The following is a 17,937-nucleotide window of genomic DNA, read 5'->3' on the forward strand; positions in this document are numbered from 1 at the left end:
CTGACTCCTTGCTCAAGCCAGCATCCTTGGGCTTCAAGCCAGCGACTTCTGGACTCAAACAAGCCACCATGGGGCCATGTCTATGATCCCATGCTCAAGCTGGCAACCCCACACTCAAGCCAGTGACCACAGGGTTTGGAACCTGGGTCCTCAGCATCCCAGGTCAATGCTCTATCTATGGGGCCACCACATGGTCGGGCTTCCCCAAAATATTAACAGTGGTTGATTCCTGGTATGGAATTATTTTTTTTTTTAATTTTCTTGTACAGTCCTATATTATACAAATTTTCTATAGTGTATATGAATTACTTTTACTGTCAAATCGCTTACATTTTTTTCTTTGTATTTTCTTTCTCCTGAATATATTTCACTTAAAAAAGAGTATATGAATTTTTAAATTAAATAATATATATGCCTTAGCTCTCTCTATAGGTTAAATATAAGACCAAGGCTCAGCTTATAAGTTATATAAATAGATGTGGGAGCTTATCAAGAACATTTCTTCTTCTCACTTTAAATTTCTCCTAGAGGACTACATATACACAAAGGGCTTCATTTCCCAACTAAATAACTCACAAAGTGTATCTTATAGCCTGTATTCTTCTGATTTTAGACCTGTGTATCTGGATGAACACTGAACATTATTGGAAACCACAAGACAACTCAACATTATCTAAAGTCAAACTTACTAACCCACATCTCTGCCCATATGACCAAACTGATTGTCTTCCCATCTTTGTCACCCAAAACTTAGCATTACCAAATTCTGTTCAGTTTACTCCTTAATCAAATTCACTATTTTGCTCTGGATTTATCCAACCTATCCTGCTTACCAAACTAAACCAGTCTCCTTTCAACCTTAATCCATTCATGTCCTACATATTGTGTATGACATACTTAATCTAAAATTTTACCATTGTTTGTCTAAAATGCAAATTTAATTCTGCATCCTGTATTTTTACTCTTACCTCTGGCAACCTTATTATTAGCTATAATAATTTTAATTCAATCAGTAAAATATTCAGGTTGGTTCTTAATAAGGGAGCTAAATTTTTCTCATGTTCACCGTTTAGTTGACATGACTCATGTGACAATGACATTATACACTTAATTGTCCCAAAATGATTGATTCATCTTCCAGATAAGACATTTTAAGAAGTAGAAAATGATTTTACAACTCTCTCTGACTTTTAACTGTACTGGTAATCTTAACTCTGCTGAGCCGATATCCCAGCACATTGATATCCTTCAGGAAATATCATATTATCCTAATCCAATCAATAGAAAAGAGTCTGATTTAGGCTCCAAACTTTGTTTGAATTTTACCCAAAATAAGCAAATACAGAAAATCCAGTTCTTCTGAATGGTGCTATACTAATCGGAAATGACATCTTTCTGAAATTTTCCTTAGGCATTTCACAGGGCACTCTGGCTGTATAACAAGGACAGGATGGGAACAGCAGCCTGAAGGGAATTCTTTTTTAGACAAGCTTAAGGAAAAAGAATTCTCCCTGGTGGTTTGGCCACCAACCGCGTGGACTCTGTAGAAATGCTCTGTTATTTGTGATCTCACTTTTTCTTGCAGTTATTAAAAGGTTTGCACAAAATATTTAGTTTGTACTACCTTATGAAAGTTATATGTATTAACCCACTAGGAAATATATATAGACCAGTTATTAAAATAAGTAGAGAAATCAGTGATTAATAGCACAGTTTCAAAAATTATAGTCATTCTTCAGTTTTATAGCATCACAACTATTCTGCTTTTATAACAGAATAATTAGTTGTGAAAGTATAAAACTGAACAAAGTATTTCTGTTTTCTTTGAAAAGTTAAGTATATGGCATGTCTTTTTAATTCATATAAATAACTTCTGAAAATTTCAGAGCTGATAGACATTCTGAAGACTGTTATGTAATATATCAATAGTACTGATGTTTCTCTACTGAGTACCCACATAACCAAAAACAAATGAAATATGCAATATATTGTCATTCGTGAGGGGATGTTAAATCCACTTTGTTCAATGATTCCAAAATAACTTCCTTGAGGGTCCTCTCATCCTTCCCACATCATTTAGGAGGTAGGACAATAAAGAACTTTGTTAATATGCCCTTTTCATTAGAGTTAACTTATAAACAGCATTTCAGAAAAAGCCCTAGTTCCTTTGTAACTTAGCTAGACAGATGGGTAGATATTTAAAGGCATACTTTGTCCAAAATGTTCTTCATATTCATTTAAAGATAAGCATTGGAGATCACTTGCAGTTTGAGACTGTATTTTTTTACAGTCTAGTAATACCATTTTTACATAAAGTCACTAGGACATGAGATTAGTCAAAAATTACAGACCCTTTAAATTCAAATTTCTACTGCTAGAGTAGACTTAATACCTTTTAAAGCAAATCATAAATGGCATTTATCACATTGCAGCAGAAAGTCTGATTCATATAGTTAACCTTAGAAATGCACATATAGGCTATGAGAGGTAGATTGAGGTTTCAGTACTATTAAGATGGTATTGAAGAACACTTTGGTTGTTTCCATGTCTTGACCACCATGAATAATGCTGCAGTGAACATAGGGGTGCATGTGTCTTTGCGAATAAATGTTTTCAAATTTTTGGGTAGATACCCAGAAGAGAGGTTGCTGGGGAATATGGAAACTCTAGTCTTAATTTTTTTGAGGTACTGCCAGACTGCTTTTCATAGTGGCTGTACCAGTTTACATTCCCACCAGCAGTGATTGAGGGTTCTTTTTTCACCCCAACCTCTCCAACATTACTTGTCTCATTGGTAATAAGCATTCTGACAGCCATGTGGTAGTATCTCTTTGTAATTTTAAATTGTATATATTTCCCTAATAGCTAGTGAAGTTGAGCATCTTTTCATATATCTGTTGGCCATTTGTATGTCTTTTGGAAAGAGTATTTATTCAAGATCTCTGCCCATTTTTAAAACGAATTGTTTGTTTAATGTGGAGTTGTAAGAGTTCTTTATGTATTTTGGATATTAACCCCTTGTCAGACCTGTTGTTTGCAAATACCATCTCCCATTTGATTGGATGCCTTTCTGTTTTGTTGGCAGTTTCTTTGCTGTGCAGAAGCTGTTTAGTTTGATATAGCCCCATTCATTTATTTTTGCCTTTACTTCTCTTGCCCTTGGTGTCAATTCTTAAAATGTTCTCTATGGTCAAGACCCATAAATTTATAATCTATGTGTTCTTCTATATAATTTATTGTTTCAGGTCTTATATTTAGGACTTTGATCTATTTTAATTTTTGGTTTTGTTTTGTTCTTTATATATGAGGGAAAATACTAGTTTAGCTTTATTCTTTTGCATATGGCTTTCCAATTTTCACAGCACCATTTATTGAAGAGGCTTTCTTTTCTCCATTGTATGATTTTGGCTCCTTTATAGAAAACTATTTCCCAACACGTTTGTTTTTTTTCTGGGCTCTCAATCCCGTTCTGTTGGTCTCTCTGTTTGTTTTTCTTCCAATACCATGCTGGGTTTTTTTTTATTGTCACTTTGTAGTATAATTTGAGGTCAGAAAGTGTGATACCTCTGGCTTTTTTCTTTTTTCTCAACATTCCTTTGGCTATTTGGGGCCTTTTGTGGTTCCCTAAAAATCTGATAATATTTTGTTCTAGTTCTTTAACAAGTGCCATTAGTATTTAGATGACTGGATATACTGTATGTGGTACATATAAATATATACTACTCAGCTGTAAGAAAAGATGAAATACTGACATTTGTGACAACATGATGAACCTTGAGACTATCATGCTAAGCAAAATAGGTCACACAGGAAAAGTTAAGAATCATATGATTTCATTAATGTGTGGGATATAAAACTGAAAGCAACAAATGAACAAACAAGAAAAACAGATTAAAAACTTGTAGACACAGACAACAATGTGGTGGTTACCAGAGGGAAGGGGGAATAGGGGGATTAGTAAAGATAAAGGGAGTCAAATACATGGTGATGGAAGATGATTTGACTTTGGGTGGTGGGCACACAATGCAATATGAAGATCATGTATCATACAAATGTACACTTGAAACCTATGTAATCTTATTAACCAATGTCATCCCACTAAATTTAATTAAAAAATTAAATACCCCCCCAAAAAAGATGGTATCACAGCCCATGGTCCAGTAGTGCTCAAGCCATCCTCTTCATTCCCTCCCTTCTTATTAGGGTGTTACCAACCAAGGAAGCTAAGAGAAAGGACCATAACCAAATAGGAAACAAATGACCCCTTGATATTAGCATGGGGAGCACCCACTCTTGTCTACAGCAGATTCTCTGGTAAAACATAGATAGGACCAGATGCCTAAGTGAACCCCAGCTTTTCTTTAGGTCTGACTCTGAGATGTTTGTTTGGCCTAAGAAGGTGGATTATAAAATGAGAGGAGCAGCTACATTTGCTCCAAAGCAGGTAACCTCCACCTGAGTTCTATGACATGATGCAGAAAGAGATGTGTATCATGGCTGCTAACCTTTTAAAGACACTATCAGTACCACTAGTAAAATCTGGTTTCTGGGTGCTTACCATGGGGCTATTGGGGCAATAAGTGAGCAGGTATGCAGAGGTTAACATGTGAGAAGGAGAGCAAGAAATTTTTAGTGAGCATGTCACATTGGTTTCAGTTTTCAAAATCAGTATAGTTTTTTTGTTTGTTTTAGTTATAAGTAATGCCATCCTCTGAATGAATAATAAAATAAGACCCTTACCTATGCTGTCTGTAAGAGATTCACTTTAGTTTGAAAGACACAGATAGACTGAAGTAAAAGAATGGAAAAAGATTGCATAGAAATGGAAACAAACAAACAAAAAGCTGGTGTAGCAATACTTCTCCTAGACAAAACAGACTTTAAAATGAAGACTATATAACAAGAGACAAAGAAGGACCCAACAATTCCACTACTGGGTACTTATCCAAAGAAACCCAAAACACTAAAGCAAAAACATATCCACATCCACATGTTCATCACAGAACTATTCACAATAGCCAAAATATGGAAGCAAACTAAGGGTCCATCAAGAGGTGCCTGGATAAAGAAGTGGTGCATGTATACAACAGAATATGACTCAGACATGAAAAGAATGAAATTTTGCCATCTGCAATGACATAGATGGACCTAGAAGGTATAATGCTGAGTGAAATAAGTCAAAAAAAGTAAGATAAATGTCATATGATTTCACTTATATGTGGAATCTAAAAAAAAGAAAAACAACTCATAGATACAGAGAACATTCTGATGGTTGCCAGATGGGAAGGAATTTAGGGGGATGGGTAAAAAGGGTGCAGTGATTAAGACGTATAAAATAGTAGTGACAGAATTGTCACAGGGATGTAAAGTACAACATAGGGAATATAGTTAATATTTGAGTAACTATGTATGGTGCTAGGTGGGTACTTGATTTTTTCAAGTAGGTGATCACTCAGTAAGTTATATAATGTCCAGTCACTGGGGTGTACACCTGAAACTAACATAATATTGTATATGAATTGTAATTGAAAACTAAAAAGTTATTTAAAGTAAAAAAAATAATTAAAATAAACACAAGTAATGCCATTTTATTGTGATGACTTAGTCTCCGACGTATCCTATCTGAATAGAATTGGAGTAGGATACGGTAGTACGACTGATTTTATTTCATGAAGACAGTACTGTATCAGCAAATACTAATTGATGTTTTTTCTTCAGTCCTGAAAGGACGTGCTGGCCATAGGCATTTACTCTATTCTGCATCATGTGGTTGAAAATAATGGGAAGGAAGAACCGCCTAAAAGATCTTTTGGGTCCTTTGTGACTGAAAACTGCCGAGTCCATTTGTCTTTCCCTTCCCGGTGTGAGAAAATAGTACTTCTACTTGGCACAGCTGCCACTGAACAGAGTATGAGTGCTTTCTCTTTAAGCCCATGGCCTATTTCTGGAAGGAGAGTCAGTTACTGTATTTATTTTAACAGTAATATCACCAAATGTCCTCTTTAATGACTGTATCCTCTCTTGTAAATCATTTCATGCTAATAGAGATGAACTGTCCTTGGCTTCTTTATACCCATCAGTATTTTTCTTGTCCAGTGGTGCCATGTTATCATCAAAGTAGATGGCCATATAAAGAGATGTTGAAAAGATTTTATTACTCTGGAAATTTTAGCTTCATCGATTTTCTCAGGATTGATTTGATCCTTGATGGTCTTCCTGTAGAAGACAGGACTTGAAACCAGTATGTGCCATTTAATGTTTTTTTTTTCTTTTTAGAAATAGTAGTTGGTTCTAAACATTAAATTCCATATCTTAAAACTTTTAGTTTATAGGAATTCTAACACTGCAATTTTGAACAGAATGTTTCCATAGTCACTAAAGCATATGGAAACTATATTTGAGAAATACATGGAAGTTATAGCTTTAAATATATAAAAATTTTTTATGACTGCTATTTTTCCAAAAGGGAAGACAAACTCAGGGCAAAATTTAGATGTTTTTGAAATATACCTTCCTTAATAGATGAACCAGTTTTTAACTGATCTGGAATTATTTCTACTAAACCTCTTAAATATAAGTAGACTGCATATTCAATGACTTAAGCTCTATTTGTTTTATTCTAGTCATATCAAGGGCAGTATGTACAGTCACATCAAGACACTTGATTTTTGCATGAGTGGTCTTCATTCCACTAAACGCAGTAAAATTTAGAGCTGCAAATTCATTTTAGATAGCTTCCTTGCTCTAAAACCTGCTTTCAGAAAACGTGCTGTGTTCTTATTATATTATGCTAAAAAAACTTTAAGACATAATTTTGTGAATGTTGTCCAACCAGTCAAGTTGACAGTGTAATTATAAAAGGATGGGGTGGGGCTTAATCTTTACTTTTGTTATGAAAATATTTAAATATTTTAAAGTTAAGTACCATATCACATAACTTTTCTTTGACTCTTCCCTGAGTTTCCAAATCTGAAAAACAAGAACTCCATGAAAAATTATAGATAGATTTAGATATAAATATCAGTCTTAAAACCTTGGTATTTTTAACAAAAAGTACATTTTTGCTTGCTTTTTAATAAAAGCCATAGAGTTAATAAGCCATAATGAATACTACAATGTGGTAGGAGGGGGGCCATATCATTTTCCTGTTTGGATATTGTTTTTTATTCATATTTCTCTAATCATTTTGATCATATGTCTTTCCCCTTTTTTCTCTCTAGAGGGAACGTGGTTTAATGTCATTTTCATTTTTCACGATGTTGCTGAAAGGTTTACTTCTTCTTGCTAGTCACTGATAGAGAGGGGTTTATGTATTCCTGATTATAATTCTGTTGACATTTTAGCAGCCAGCCTATTTATAATGAGGCACCACACAATCTTGGGAGCATCCTATGTTTAATAAAGGGGGCTACCATTCATTAAAGTATATCTGCTGCTTGCATATTTACAAAATGGGAGGAATGAGGGCTAATATCATCTTTTTATTATAGGTAACACATTCTTAAATATATATAGGTCTGTGTTTCAGAGCCCTTATTTTTAGTCTCAGTTTCATGATTAAGTTTGTGAAAATTTCATCGATTAAAACTATTTTCTGGTTTTCTTTAAAAGTCAGGCTTATTAAAGGAAGTCAAGTTCATTGAAGGATAGTTTATATGAAGTAATACTCTCCCTTTTCAGCATATACTATAGTTCTAAGAGTATTAATAATCACATAAATTCATGTAACCATCACCATTATCAAGATGTAGAACAGTTTCAATGCCCTCCAAAATTCCTCCATTCCTGACAGTCAACTCATCCCTACTCCCTGCTTCTGGCAACCTTTGACCTGTTTTCTTTCCCTGTTATTTGCCTTTTCAGAGCACCATGTAACAAAAATCATCATAGAGTATGGTGGTTTTTACTTAGCAACATGTACTTGAGATTCGTCCACACTGTTGCACGTATGAGCAGTTTGTTCTTTTTTTTATTGCCTAGCAGAATTCTATTGTACTGTTGTATTTCCCTTTGATTATTCTTTCACAGTTGCAAGCTATTTGAGTTGTTTCCAGTATGTGGCAATTATAAATAAAGCTGCATCTCATTTTCATATGAATGTGTATTTGTATTTATCTTTCATATGTAGTTAGAAGTAGATAAGTGAATCTTACAATAAGTGAAAGTTTAATTTTGTAGAAAACTGTTACCTTGTTTTCTCAAGTGGCTGTGCCATTATCTATTCCAATCAGCAATATTGAAGAGTTCTGGTTGTTCAAGACATTCTTGTTCTTACTGGCTGTTGTCAGTATTTTTTAAAATCTAGACACATTCTAATAAGTGTGTAGATGTCCTTAATTATGGTTTTCATTTCAGTTCTTCCCTAGTGACTATGGTGAGTGCCTTTTCATATTTGCCACCATATATCTTCCTTGACGGCATGCCTGTTCAAATACTTTACCTGATTTTTAATTGGATGGTTTTTGAGACTGTTCATGTGTTGTGGATATGAGGTCTTTATCAGATGTGTGTTTGGCAATTATTTTCTCCCAGTCAACTTGTCTTTTCATTTTCTTAACAGTTTTTCAGAGTTAGTCTCTCCCTCCCATTTTCTTTAAACTACAGTTTTAGTCTCCCTCGTTTGGTTTGTAAGCCCTTGTGTAAGCAAACTTACACTAATTCCTAGTTTATTGTCATGAACAAATTATAATAAAACTTTTGAAATTTGATGGGGCTAGAAGATAACTGACTTTAAAGACAGCATGTTTCTGTATGATGTTCACTTGAATAATATAATCAGGAATTCTCTTGGCCAAAAGTAGCAAAAAAAAAAAAATCCAACTTTAATAACATACACAAATAGGACTATTTTTCCTTGTTACAAGTTGAGAGAAAGGCAGCTGCCTGCTGGGATTCATTATATCCACACTTAGAACAAGAAGAGAGAAGGGAAAAGATCAGAACTTGTACCAAAGAAGGGGCACTTTCCCAGAGGTCTCTCAGCTACTTGTTTGAATTCTCATTGGACAGAACTGGGTCATAGGGCCAGATGCTCAGAGGGGCTGCGGAGGGCAGGCGAGCCTGCCTAGTGTCTGCCTTGCACAGCAATTTTTAAATAACATCAAAATAAGAAAGGTAATACAATTATAAGAGCAGAAGACTTAACAATCAAAATCCAGTTTTAAACTCCAGGCTTTTTCTCACACTTAGCTTGATCAAACATCTAAATTCTAAAGGCATCATTCCAATTGCATCTTAGGCATGGATATAAAAGTAATAATAGAAATATAGTAGCTATTATAATACAAATAATGGTTATTGCTTATGAGACCACATACTTTGTCTTCTTTGACAGCTTCTTCAACATAGGGTTTTGCATAGCAGAACAGTAAGATGCATAGATAGTAGGTGATTTAACATCACATAGAAAAAGGATCCAGGAAGGCATCTACGGCCATACCACCCTGAACGCACCCGATCTCGTTTCATTTTGAAAGCTAAGCAGGGTCGGGCCTGGTTAGTATTTGGTTGGGAGAAAAGGGATCCAGGAGAAGAAACTCATAGAGATTTGTCAGGCCTTACTTACCTTTTTATAGCAATCAGAGTTTTCAAAATCAAGAATGATTCAGTGTAAACTTTATAGTGTGACATTGTCTACATAACCTGCATATACATATATAAAATAAATCTCAAAAGCAGAAATCTTCTTGCGCTAGAATATTAGCTGTTTTTCTCAAACTCTTTCTAAATTGGAATTCTGTTGTAACCTTCATAAGTAAATTAAAGTTAAAGTGAAGCTTTTACTTCATTAGTGTTTGTTCTCTCTGATAAAATTACCATCTAGCAAAGGGAGTCTATTTGCTTTTGGATATAAAGAAAAAGAAAATTTAAATAATTCATTTAAAAAAATTGGCAACATCTCTTCTATAATGAACATTAGAAGTAGCCATTAATTTTTTTCTTTCATATCTTGGTCCAGGTACCTAACATCCTGACTACAATTTTAGCAGAACAAATAAAAAAATAAACTTTCTGAACCAACTCACTACAATTCTATTGCCTTTACTGAATTAATCTATTATTATAAATTTTCAATAGCTTGAAATATGTTCTAAGTATGCAAAATGCTATTGAATCTGTTAATTATTCAAGGTTCGAAAATTACTGACACTAAAATGTAAGGTAAACCTCTATCAGAGTTTCTATCAGTTATTTGACTTATACAAGAAATTACATCTCTCTTAACCAGTGGACTGTGCTTAGAAATGCTGTCACTGATGTTTGCCAAAAAGTTTGGGGACCCAAAGGATTCTGGGGACTATGAGCCCCACTGTCCCTTGTTGAAGTTCATACAAACATTTTGGGGCTCCAGTGCTGCAATCAGTTAGTGCATGACATTTATACAAACATTTTAAATTTTCCCTTTAAGAAATCTCTCAGAGCCCTGGTCAGTTTGCTCAGTGGTAGAGAGTCCACCTAGCATGTGGATGTTCCAGGTTCGATTCCTGATCAGGGCACACAAGAGAAGTGACCATCTGCTTCTCCAGCCCTCCCGCTTTTCACTCTTTCCCTCCCCTCCTACAGCAATGGCTCAATCAGTTTGAGCAAGTTGGCCTCAGGTGCTGAGGATGGCTCTGAGGACTCTGCCTCAGGTGCTAAAAAAGTGGATCCATTGCTGAGCAATGGAACAAGGGCCCCAGATGGGCAGAGCATTGCCCTGTAGGGGGCTTGCCAAGTGGATCCCTGTCGGGGCGCATGTGGGAGTCTGTCTCTCTGCTTCCCCTCCTCTCACTAAAATAAAAAAAAAAGAGAATGAGAGAAAGAAATCTCTTAGGATATCTGGTAAGATACTTTAGCTCTTCATAACAACTTCTTTAGAATTTTACAAATACTTTTATAATTGTCCTTGTAAAGTAAGATAAGCTAAGATACATTTTATCCCTTAGGAAATGAGAAGTTAAGAAACTTTCATAAGGTGATACAACTAATAGAAATAGAATTATTATCTCAAGTTTTGACTTGGCTCTATAACCAGACCATTTTATTGAAAAAAAAAAATGGACTGGCAATAATATTGGAATTATTTCACATAATCTTAGAAGATTAAAGTGTTATTTCACTTTCATTTAGAGTGATGAATTTGTTTTTAAAATTGTTGCGTTGTGCATTTAAAGCCACCCCTTCTATGAGGGTAGGCACCATATAAAACCTAGATACCTTTATTCAACATATAAATAACACTGTGACCTCTGCAAGGTCTGTTTCTAAACATGCTGCCAATATAGTAGTGGTCTGATGCTGTCTTAACAGAAGACAGCCTAATGTGATTGAAAGAGGGAAGATTTTAGTGGCAGTTGGGCATGAATCTCTGTACTGAGTCTACCACGCACTAGCTGTGTGATCCTGGAAGGCGTGTTACCACCTCCATGGCTGTTTCTTGGTGTGGAGTGCCTCAGTCATAAATTATGAGAATTGAATGAGCTCATAGATATAAAACGCTTAGCAATACACTTGGCTGAAAATAAGCCCTCATTAAATGCACACCAGAATCATCATAAGTTACTCCAAAGATTATTTATGGAATATTTCCAAGATCCTTTACTCATTACTATGCAAGTTTGTTTTTACAGCTTACTAATTAATTATTGCATATAAGAAGAAAAGATACAATTTGATTCCTTAGTTCAGGGTTTCTCAGTGTAAACACCGTTGACATTCTGGCAGATAATTCTTTCTGGTGGAGGGGGGGCTACTCTGAACCTTGTGGGATGTTTAGCAACATCCAGGCTTCTACATACTAGATTCCAATGGCACTAATCTTTTCCCCACCTGTAACAACACAGAATATATCCAGACATTGGCAAATGTCTACTGGCGGGAGGTGGGGAGGCAGGAGAGATTTGTCTCCAGTTGAGAACTCCAGTTTTTGATCAATTCTTTGTAAAAGGTGTTGATGAACTTCTAGTCCTAGGAGATTTCTTCCCAAAAGATCTGGGTCAAATAATGTGGGGAATGTTAAATGATGGTAAACATTAGTCCAGTTGTATTAACTGGAGGCTCAAAGTTAGGTCCATTAGTCTAGGACCTGTATACTTTCTACAACATTATTCCCAGTCCAGATTTTACTGCCATTCGTATTATTTCATCTGAATGTTAACATTAACCCATAGTTGATATGTTGCTCTGTGTCACTGGTTTTAAGAATCTCTTACTTTACGTGTCTTTGCTCCTGAATACATTTTTATCTATGAGTTACAAGTATGTTGTTAAGAAACTTTCATAAGGTGACGCACAACTGATAGAAATAGAATATCTCCAAGTGTGTCATTAACAGCTCCCAATACACAAATAAAAGATAGTTCTTCCATTTCTGTGCAATATTAATTTAGAAAACTATTTTCCAAGTGTTACCTAGATTGAAAAAACTATATATAAGGTAAAAATGATTACCAACAAAGTAGTTTTTATAATATATGTTAGAAAAATATGAGTTTACATAATTGATGAGTATCGATAGCCAGATTAAAAATAAAAGTAATTGATCTTGGGCAGGTGGCTCACTGGTGGAGCATCAGCCTGGCATGTGGGTGTCCCAGATTTGATTACTAGTCAGGGTACACAGGAGAAGTTACCATCTGCTTCTCCACCTCTCCCTTTCTCTCTTCTCTCTCTCTATCTCTCTCTCCCCTTCCTGTGGTTATAGCTCAACTGGAGCGAGTTGGCCCTGATTGCTGAGGATGGCTCCATGGCCTCCCTCTCAGGTGCTAAGAACTCTGTTGCTGAGCAATGAATTACACCCCAGATGGGCAGAGCATCGCCCCCTAGTAGGCGTGCCGGTGGATCTTGGTCAGGGCACATGCCGGAGTCTGTCTCTCCTCCTCCCCTCCTATCTCTGAATAAAAAAGAAAAAGAAAAACTAAAATGAAAGTGATTGACTTCTTTGCCCCAGTCTCCCCCCAAAAAGAGGGAATTTGGGCCCAAATCATCAGGATAATTGATTCAGACCAACTTGACTTTGAGATAGGAAATTTTTGTATTTCAATGCAAACATATTGTCCTATCTGCTATGAAAGAATTAATATTCTTAATGTTTTTACACATTCTTTTTTCTTTTATGTGAACATTTTAGGTGTATCAATATATGCATGAAACGATAACGGTGAATGGCTGTCCCGAATTCCGTGCCAGGGCCACTGCAAAGGTGAGGCTTGAGTAACTTTGAAAGTATACTTAACCCCAGTGATCTAGTAATTGATTGTGCGCGTGTATGTTTCAGGTATTCTCGTGTGTACACTGTAAGAGAATTTAGACATCAGTGGCAGCCCAGAGTCTAGAACCAGTACTACTTCCCAGGTAAAAATCCTAATGGAAAATTGAACGTTTCTGCTGCTTCTGTAGCTTAAGAAAAGAGAATGATTTCATGAAACTCACTAAATTTCCATTTGGCACAAGCAAATCTACTGATTCATTGTATGAAATACTACTTGGTTTCCTGACACTTTTCCTCTGATCAAAAAGAACCTGTTCCCTACTCAATGCATGAAGATTTGTTTCCACAAGTCTAAAGATTTGACTTAAGTTGGTCATTAAGAGAACACCCCTGACACCCACTGGTGTAGGGTCCCGCCATGTCTTCAGCTGAGCCGTGGGTGGCTGAAGGAATGTGAGGCGGTCATAAAGGGAAGGCCTGCCACCTTTTGTGATAGTGACCACATTGGTCTCTAAAACCTTAAATCCAGATGCTGCAGAGACTCTATCCTAGTGGAAATGTTACAGCAATAGGATCATGAAATTATCTGGAAAACATGCCATTAGGATACAGTAGTTTTAAACCGAAGTTGCCAATGTGCTTATCTTATAAATACAGAAATATTATAATACACACTTGCTTTTTCAAAGCTTTTCTGTCTGTTTTTAACAAACTAAAAGAAATAAGAACTGGTGAAAATAATTAGAATTTTTCATTAAATTTTTTTGTGTGTTTACATCACCTGTTGTGTGGTTTCCTTCCTGATGTCTTAGATTTCATCCTGCAACTGAACACTGCAGATTTGTAAGGTGTGTTTTTTTTTAACCTAAGTAAAAAGAGGGTATTATTGTCATTACATCATGCTTTGCTTGTACTGAAGTGGAACACACACCAGAAAAAAAAAATGATCCCTACATGGTTTAATTAAGGGGAAAGTGAATTATGTAGTGTTTTACCATTCTCATTTCTTATTCATGTAGAACAGCAGGATAGCAGCATAATGTTGCAATAGCACAGTACTTTCTGGTTGTTTCTGGGCTGTCTGCATTGCATCCATGTCAGCCATTAAAATCTACGCATGATGACAAGGTTTGCATGAGCCAATGCATGTAGCTAAAAACAAGCCATTATTTCCATATCATTCACTATATCTCACTAAATGCAGACGTTAGCATAATGCTAAATTGATGTGATAATGTTGTGTGTGGAAAAGAATGTACACTAGTTGGGAATCGATATTTTTATACTGTTGAGTAAATCACTTTCTAGCAGGCATCTAATCAGCTGTGGGTAAGAAAGGTTAATGGAGGTGAGAACTAAGGAGCAGGCAGAGAATCTTTTCTTGACAGAAACTGCTTTAATGCTGTAATTGTATTTCCATGAGGGGTGGGAACTAATGGTAAGTTGTTTCCTTCAGCTTATTTTTTTTCAATTAATATCTGAATTTTAAAATTAAACTGTGTCCATACTAAATTATATTTTATACACCTAGCATACAACCATAGACTTCTCATTGTTGCTTACATTGCTGTCGTAGTTGAAATATTAACGTACAATGTCAGAGGGAAAAGCCTGTGCCAGAGAAGACCTCTTGAAATAATATGAAATAATAATCTGTTTCAATCTATTACTTTATCATAGCTTTTCTTTTCTTTTAGGCATCTTCAAAAAAAAAGAACAAACTTGCTAAACCCGTGGTCTGGCAATATCAAAATCATAGATGTATTTGCCACTATATATACATATAAGTGCTTCTCAGTGTACTGAATAAAAATTTATGAAGGTTTGCGTGCAAGCACCAGGTTAGACTGTGTGTCATGCAAAGAGGTGTAAGCCACCCTTTGGGTGCTGTAATTACCATTTTTACATAATAATTATAGTATATATGACATATGTAGATAGCATATGGACCCATCCTATTTGGAGTGCAAGAATAGGAGGAATTCTACCTAATTGAGGTAATTGGAAAAGATTTTTTATGGAAAAGGGACAATTTTATCTTAAAGGATAAGGTCTAAAAAGCTGGAAATAGCTGGGCTGGGCTTTCCCAGAGGAAAGGAGTCATAGATGATGTGTGAATGAAGAACACCCCTCTCTTGTGTTCTTTCCTCCCAGAAGGCTGATCTCCCCACCACTGCAAAGAGTAAGATCAATACTCCTTCCCTCGTTTTATTACCAAATGACCATCTTTTCTTTCAGGCAACAGTTGCAGCTTTTGCTGCTAGTGAAGGCCACTCCCACCCTCGGGTAGTCGAACTGCCAAAGACTGATGAAGGCCTTGGTTTTAACGTGATGGGAGGAAAGGAGCAGAATTCCCCCATCTATATCTCTCGGATCATTCCTGGAGGGGTGGCTGAAAGACACGGAGGCCTCAAAAGAGGAGACCAGCTGCTGTCCGTGAACGGAGTGGTATGTGCATAAAATAACCAGAGGGGTCTCCCTGACACGTTCTCTTTTCTCCTCACTTTGACTCAAGTCGGTGTTGAAATCTTAGAACAAATCATAATTTTGTGTCCAAACAGCTTCCCAAGTATTGGCAGATATTAAACCAACAAAAGCAGTGATTTTTACAGTTTTTATGTCTCCTTTCAGCTTGTACGGATGTGATTTGTATGAACCAGTTGGGAAACCATCCCAGGTGGTAGAATTTCACCCATATAATACTCTCTCATATAATTAATAATAACATTAACTGAACTAATGATTAGAAGAACATAATAATTTCCAGGTGCTTTTTATTCAAATTTCTGTAAGCAAATGCATTTTAAAAATAAAGATAAAACTCTTCACCCTATCTATTCTATTTTAATTAAAAAAGAAAGATAATTTTCTATTTTTTTATTTTTATTTTTTCTCTTCTTTTCCAAGTGAGAGGAAGGGAGATAGAGAGTCAGACTCCCACATACTCCCCAACTGGGATCCATTTGGCAACCGCCTACTGGGGCCAAGGCCCTGCCTATTTAGGGCCATCTTTGCAACCAAGCGATTTTTAGCAGCAGAGGCAGAGGCTTCATGGAGCCATCCTCAGTGCCCAGGGCTGATGTGCTCAAACCAATCAAGACATGGCAGTAGGAGGGGAAGAGAGAGAGAAGGAGGAGGGGAAAGGATGGAGAAGCAGATGGGCACTTCTCCTGTGTGCCCTGACTGGGAATCAAACACGAGACATCCACATGCTGGGCCAATGCTCTACCATTGAGTCAATGAATGGGCCAGGGCCAGGAAGGATAATTTTAATAAATATAATAATACATATGGAAAAGGATAATGCACAGCTAATTCTTTATGCTACTTGTACAGCTATAATACAATAAAAATGTCAGCCCCCCCACAAATATGTTTGAATATGTTATCTGTTATTCAATATATATTACTTTTCACATGACAATATAGTAAATTAAAATATATAACATTTTATTTTATTTTATTTATTTATTTATTTATTTATTTATTTATTTACAGGGACAGAGAGTCACAGAGAGGGACAGATAGGGACAGACAGACAGGAATGGAGAGAGATGAGAAGCATCAATCATCAGTTTTTCGTTGCGACACCTTAGTTGTTCATTGATTGCTTTCTCACATGTGCCTTGACCGCGGGCCTTCAGCAGACCGAGTAACCCCTTGCTGGAGCCAGCGACCTTGGGTCCAAGCTGGTGAGCTTTGCTCAAGCCAGAGGAGCCCGCGCTCAAGCTGGTGACCTTGGGTTCTCGAACCTGGGTCCTTCTGCATCCCAGTCCAACACTCTATCCACTGCGCCACCGCCTGGTCAGGCAAAATATATAACATTTTAAAGTAAAAGTAAGAACATACTTTTTTTCATAGCCTCGAATTCCTTTTTTTTTTTTTTTTTTTTGTATTTTTCTGAAGTTAGAAACGGGGAGGTAGTCAGACAGACTCCTGCATGCGCCCAACCGGGATCCACCCGGCATGCCCACCAGGGGGCGATGCTCTGCCCATCTGGGCCATTGCTCTGTTGCAACTAGAGCCATTCTAGCGCCTGAGGCAGAGGCCATAGAGCCATCCTCAGCACCCGGGCTAACTTTGCTCCAATGGAGCGTTGGCTGCAGGAGGGGAAGAGAGAGACAGAAAGGAAGGAGAGGGGGAGGGGTGGAGAAGCAGATAGGTGCTTCTCCTGTGTGCCCTGGCTGGGAATTGAACCTGGGACTCCTGCACGCCAGTCCGATGCTCTACCACTGAGCCAACCGCCCAGGGCCCATAGCCTCGTATTCTTTGAATGATATTACCTGCTCATGTAATAATGAGTTGCTAAAGGAATACCTTACTATAAAATGAATAGTTTTCTCTCCCAAAGTTCTATTTACATCAACAATAAATAACCTATAATCACACATTTAAAAGTTTAAATGGGAACATGTCAATGAATACCTTTCTATTAACCTAAGATCCTTTTCCTGAGAGCTTAAGGTTTTAATAAGTAAGCTAGATTTGGGTTTTATTATAGACTAGTGATTTCAGCTTAGACTATCTAAAATAAAATAGAGTTAAAATATAATATTTTATTGGTAACTATGAAGTAAATTGTTCTGTATTTATGTCTTACATTTTATTTCTTTTTATTTCTCACCTGACTAGAACTTTTGTAGAAACCAAAACTATTCATTTACTTTGCTGATCTCTGATGTGCATCAAACTCATCAACCCATGAATATTTTAGATCACTTTAGCATTCCAATTCTAAAATTACCATT

General features: G+C 36.4%; 1 protein-coding gene across 1 annotated transcript in view; it reads left to right on the forward strand.

Moving 5' to 3' along the window:
* The window catches only part of LIN7A (lin-7 homolog A, crumbs cell polarity complex component), a 141,810-nt gene that overhangs the window by 72,223 nt on the left and 51,650 nt on the right, over positions 1-17,937 (forward strand). Inside the window, exons 3-4 of the mRNA XM_066368487.1 lie at positions 13,109-13,180; positions 15,428-15,637. Coding sequence (XP_066224584.1) covers positions 13,109-13,180; positions 15,428-15,637 — 282 coding nt within the window. The remainder of the gene's footprint in view (positions 1-13,108; positions 13,181-15,427; positions 15,638-17,937) is intronic.

Source organism: Saccopteryx leptura, chromosome 2, assembly GCF_036850995.1.
Source record: "Saccopteryx leptura isolate mSacLep1 chromosome 2, mSacLep1_pri_phased_curated, whole genome shotgun sequence".
NCBI classification, from domain to species: Eukaryota; Metazoa; Chordata; class Mammalia; order Chiroptera; family Emballonuridae; genus Saccopteryx; species Saccopteryx leptura.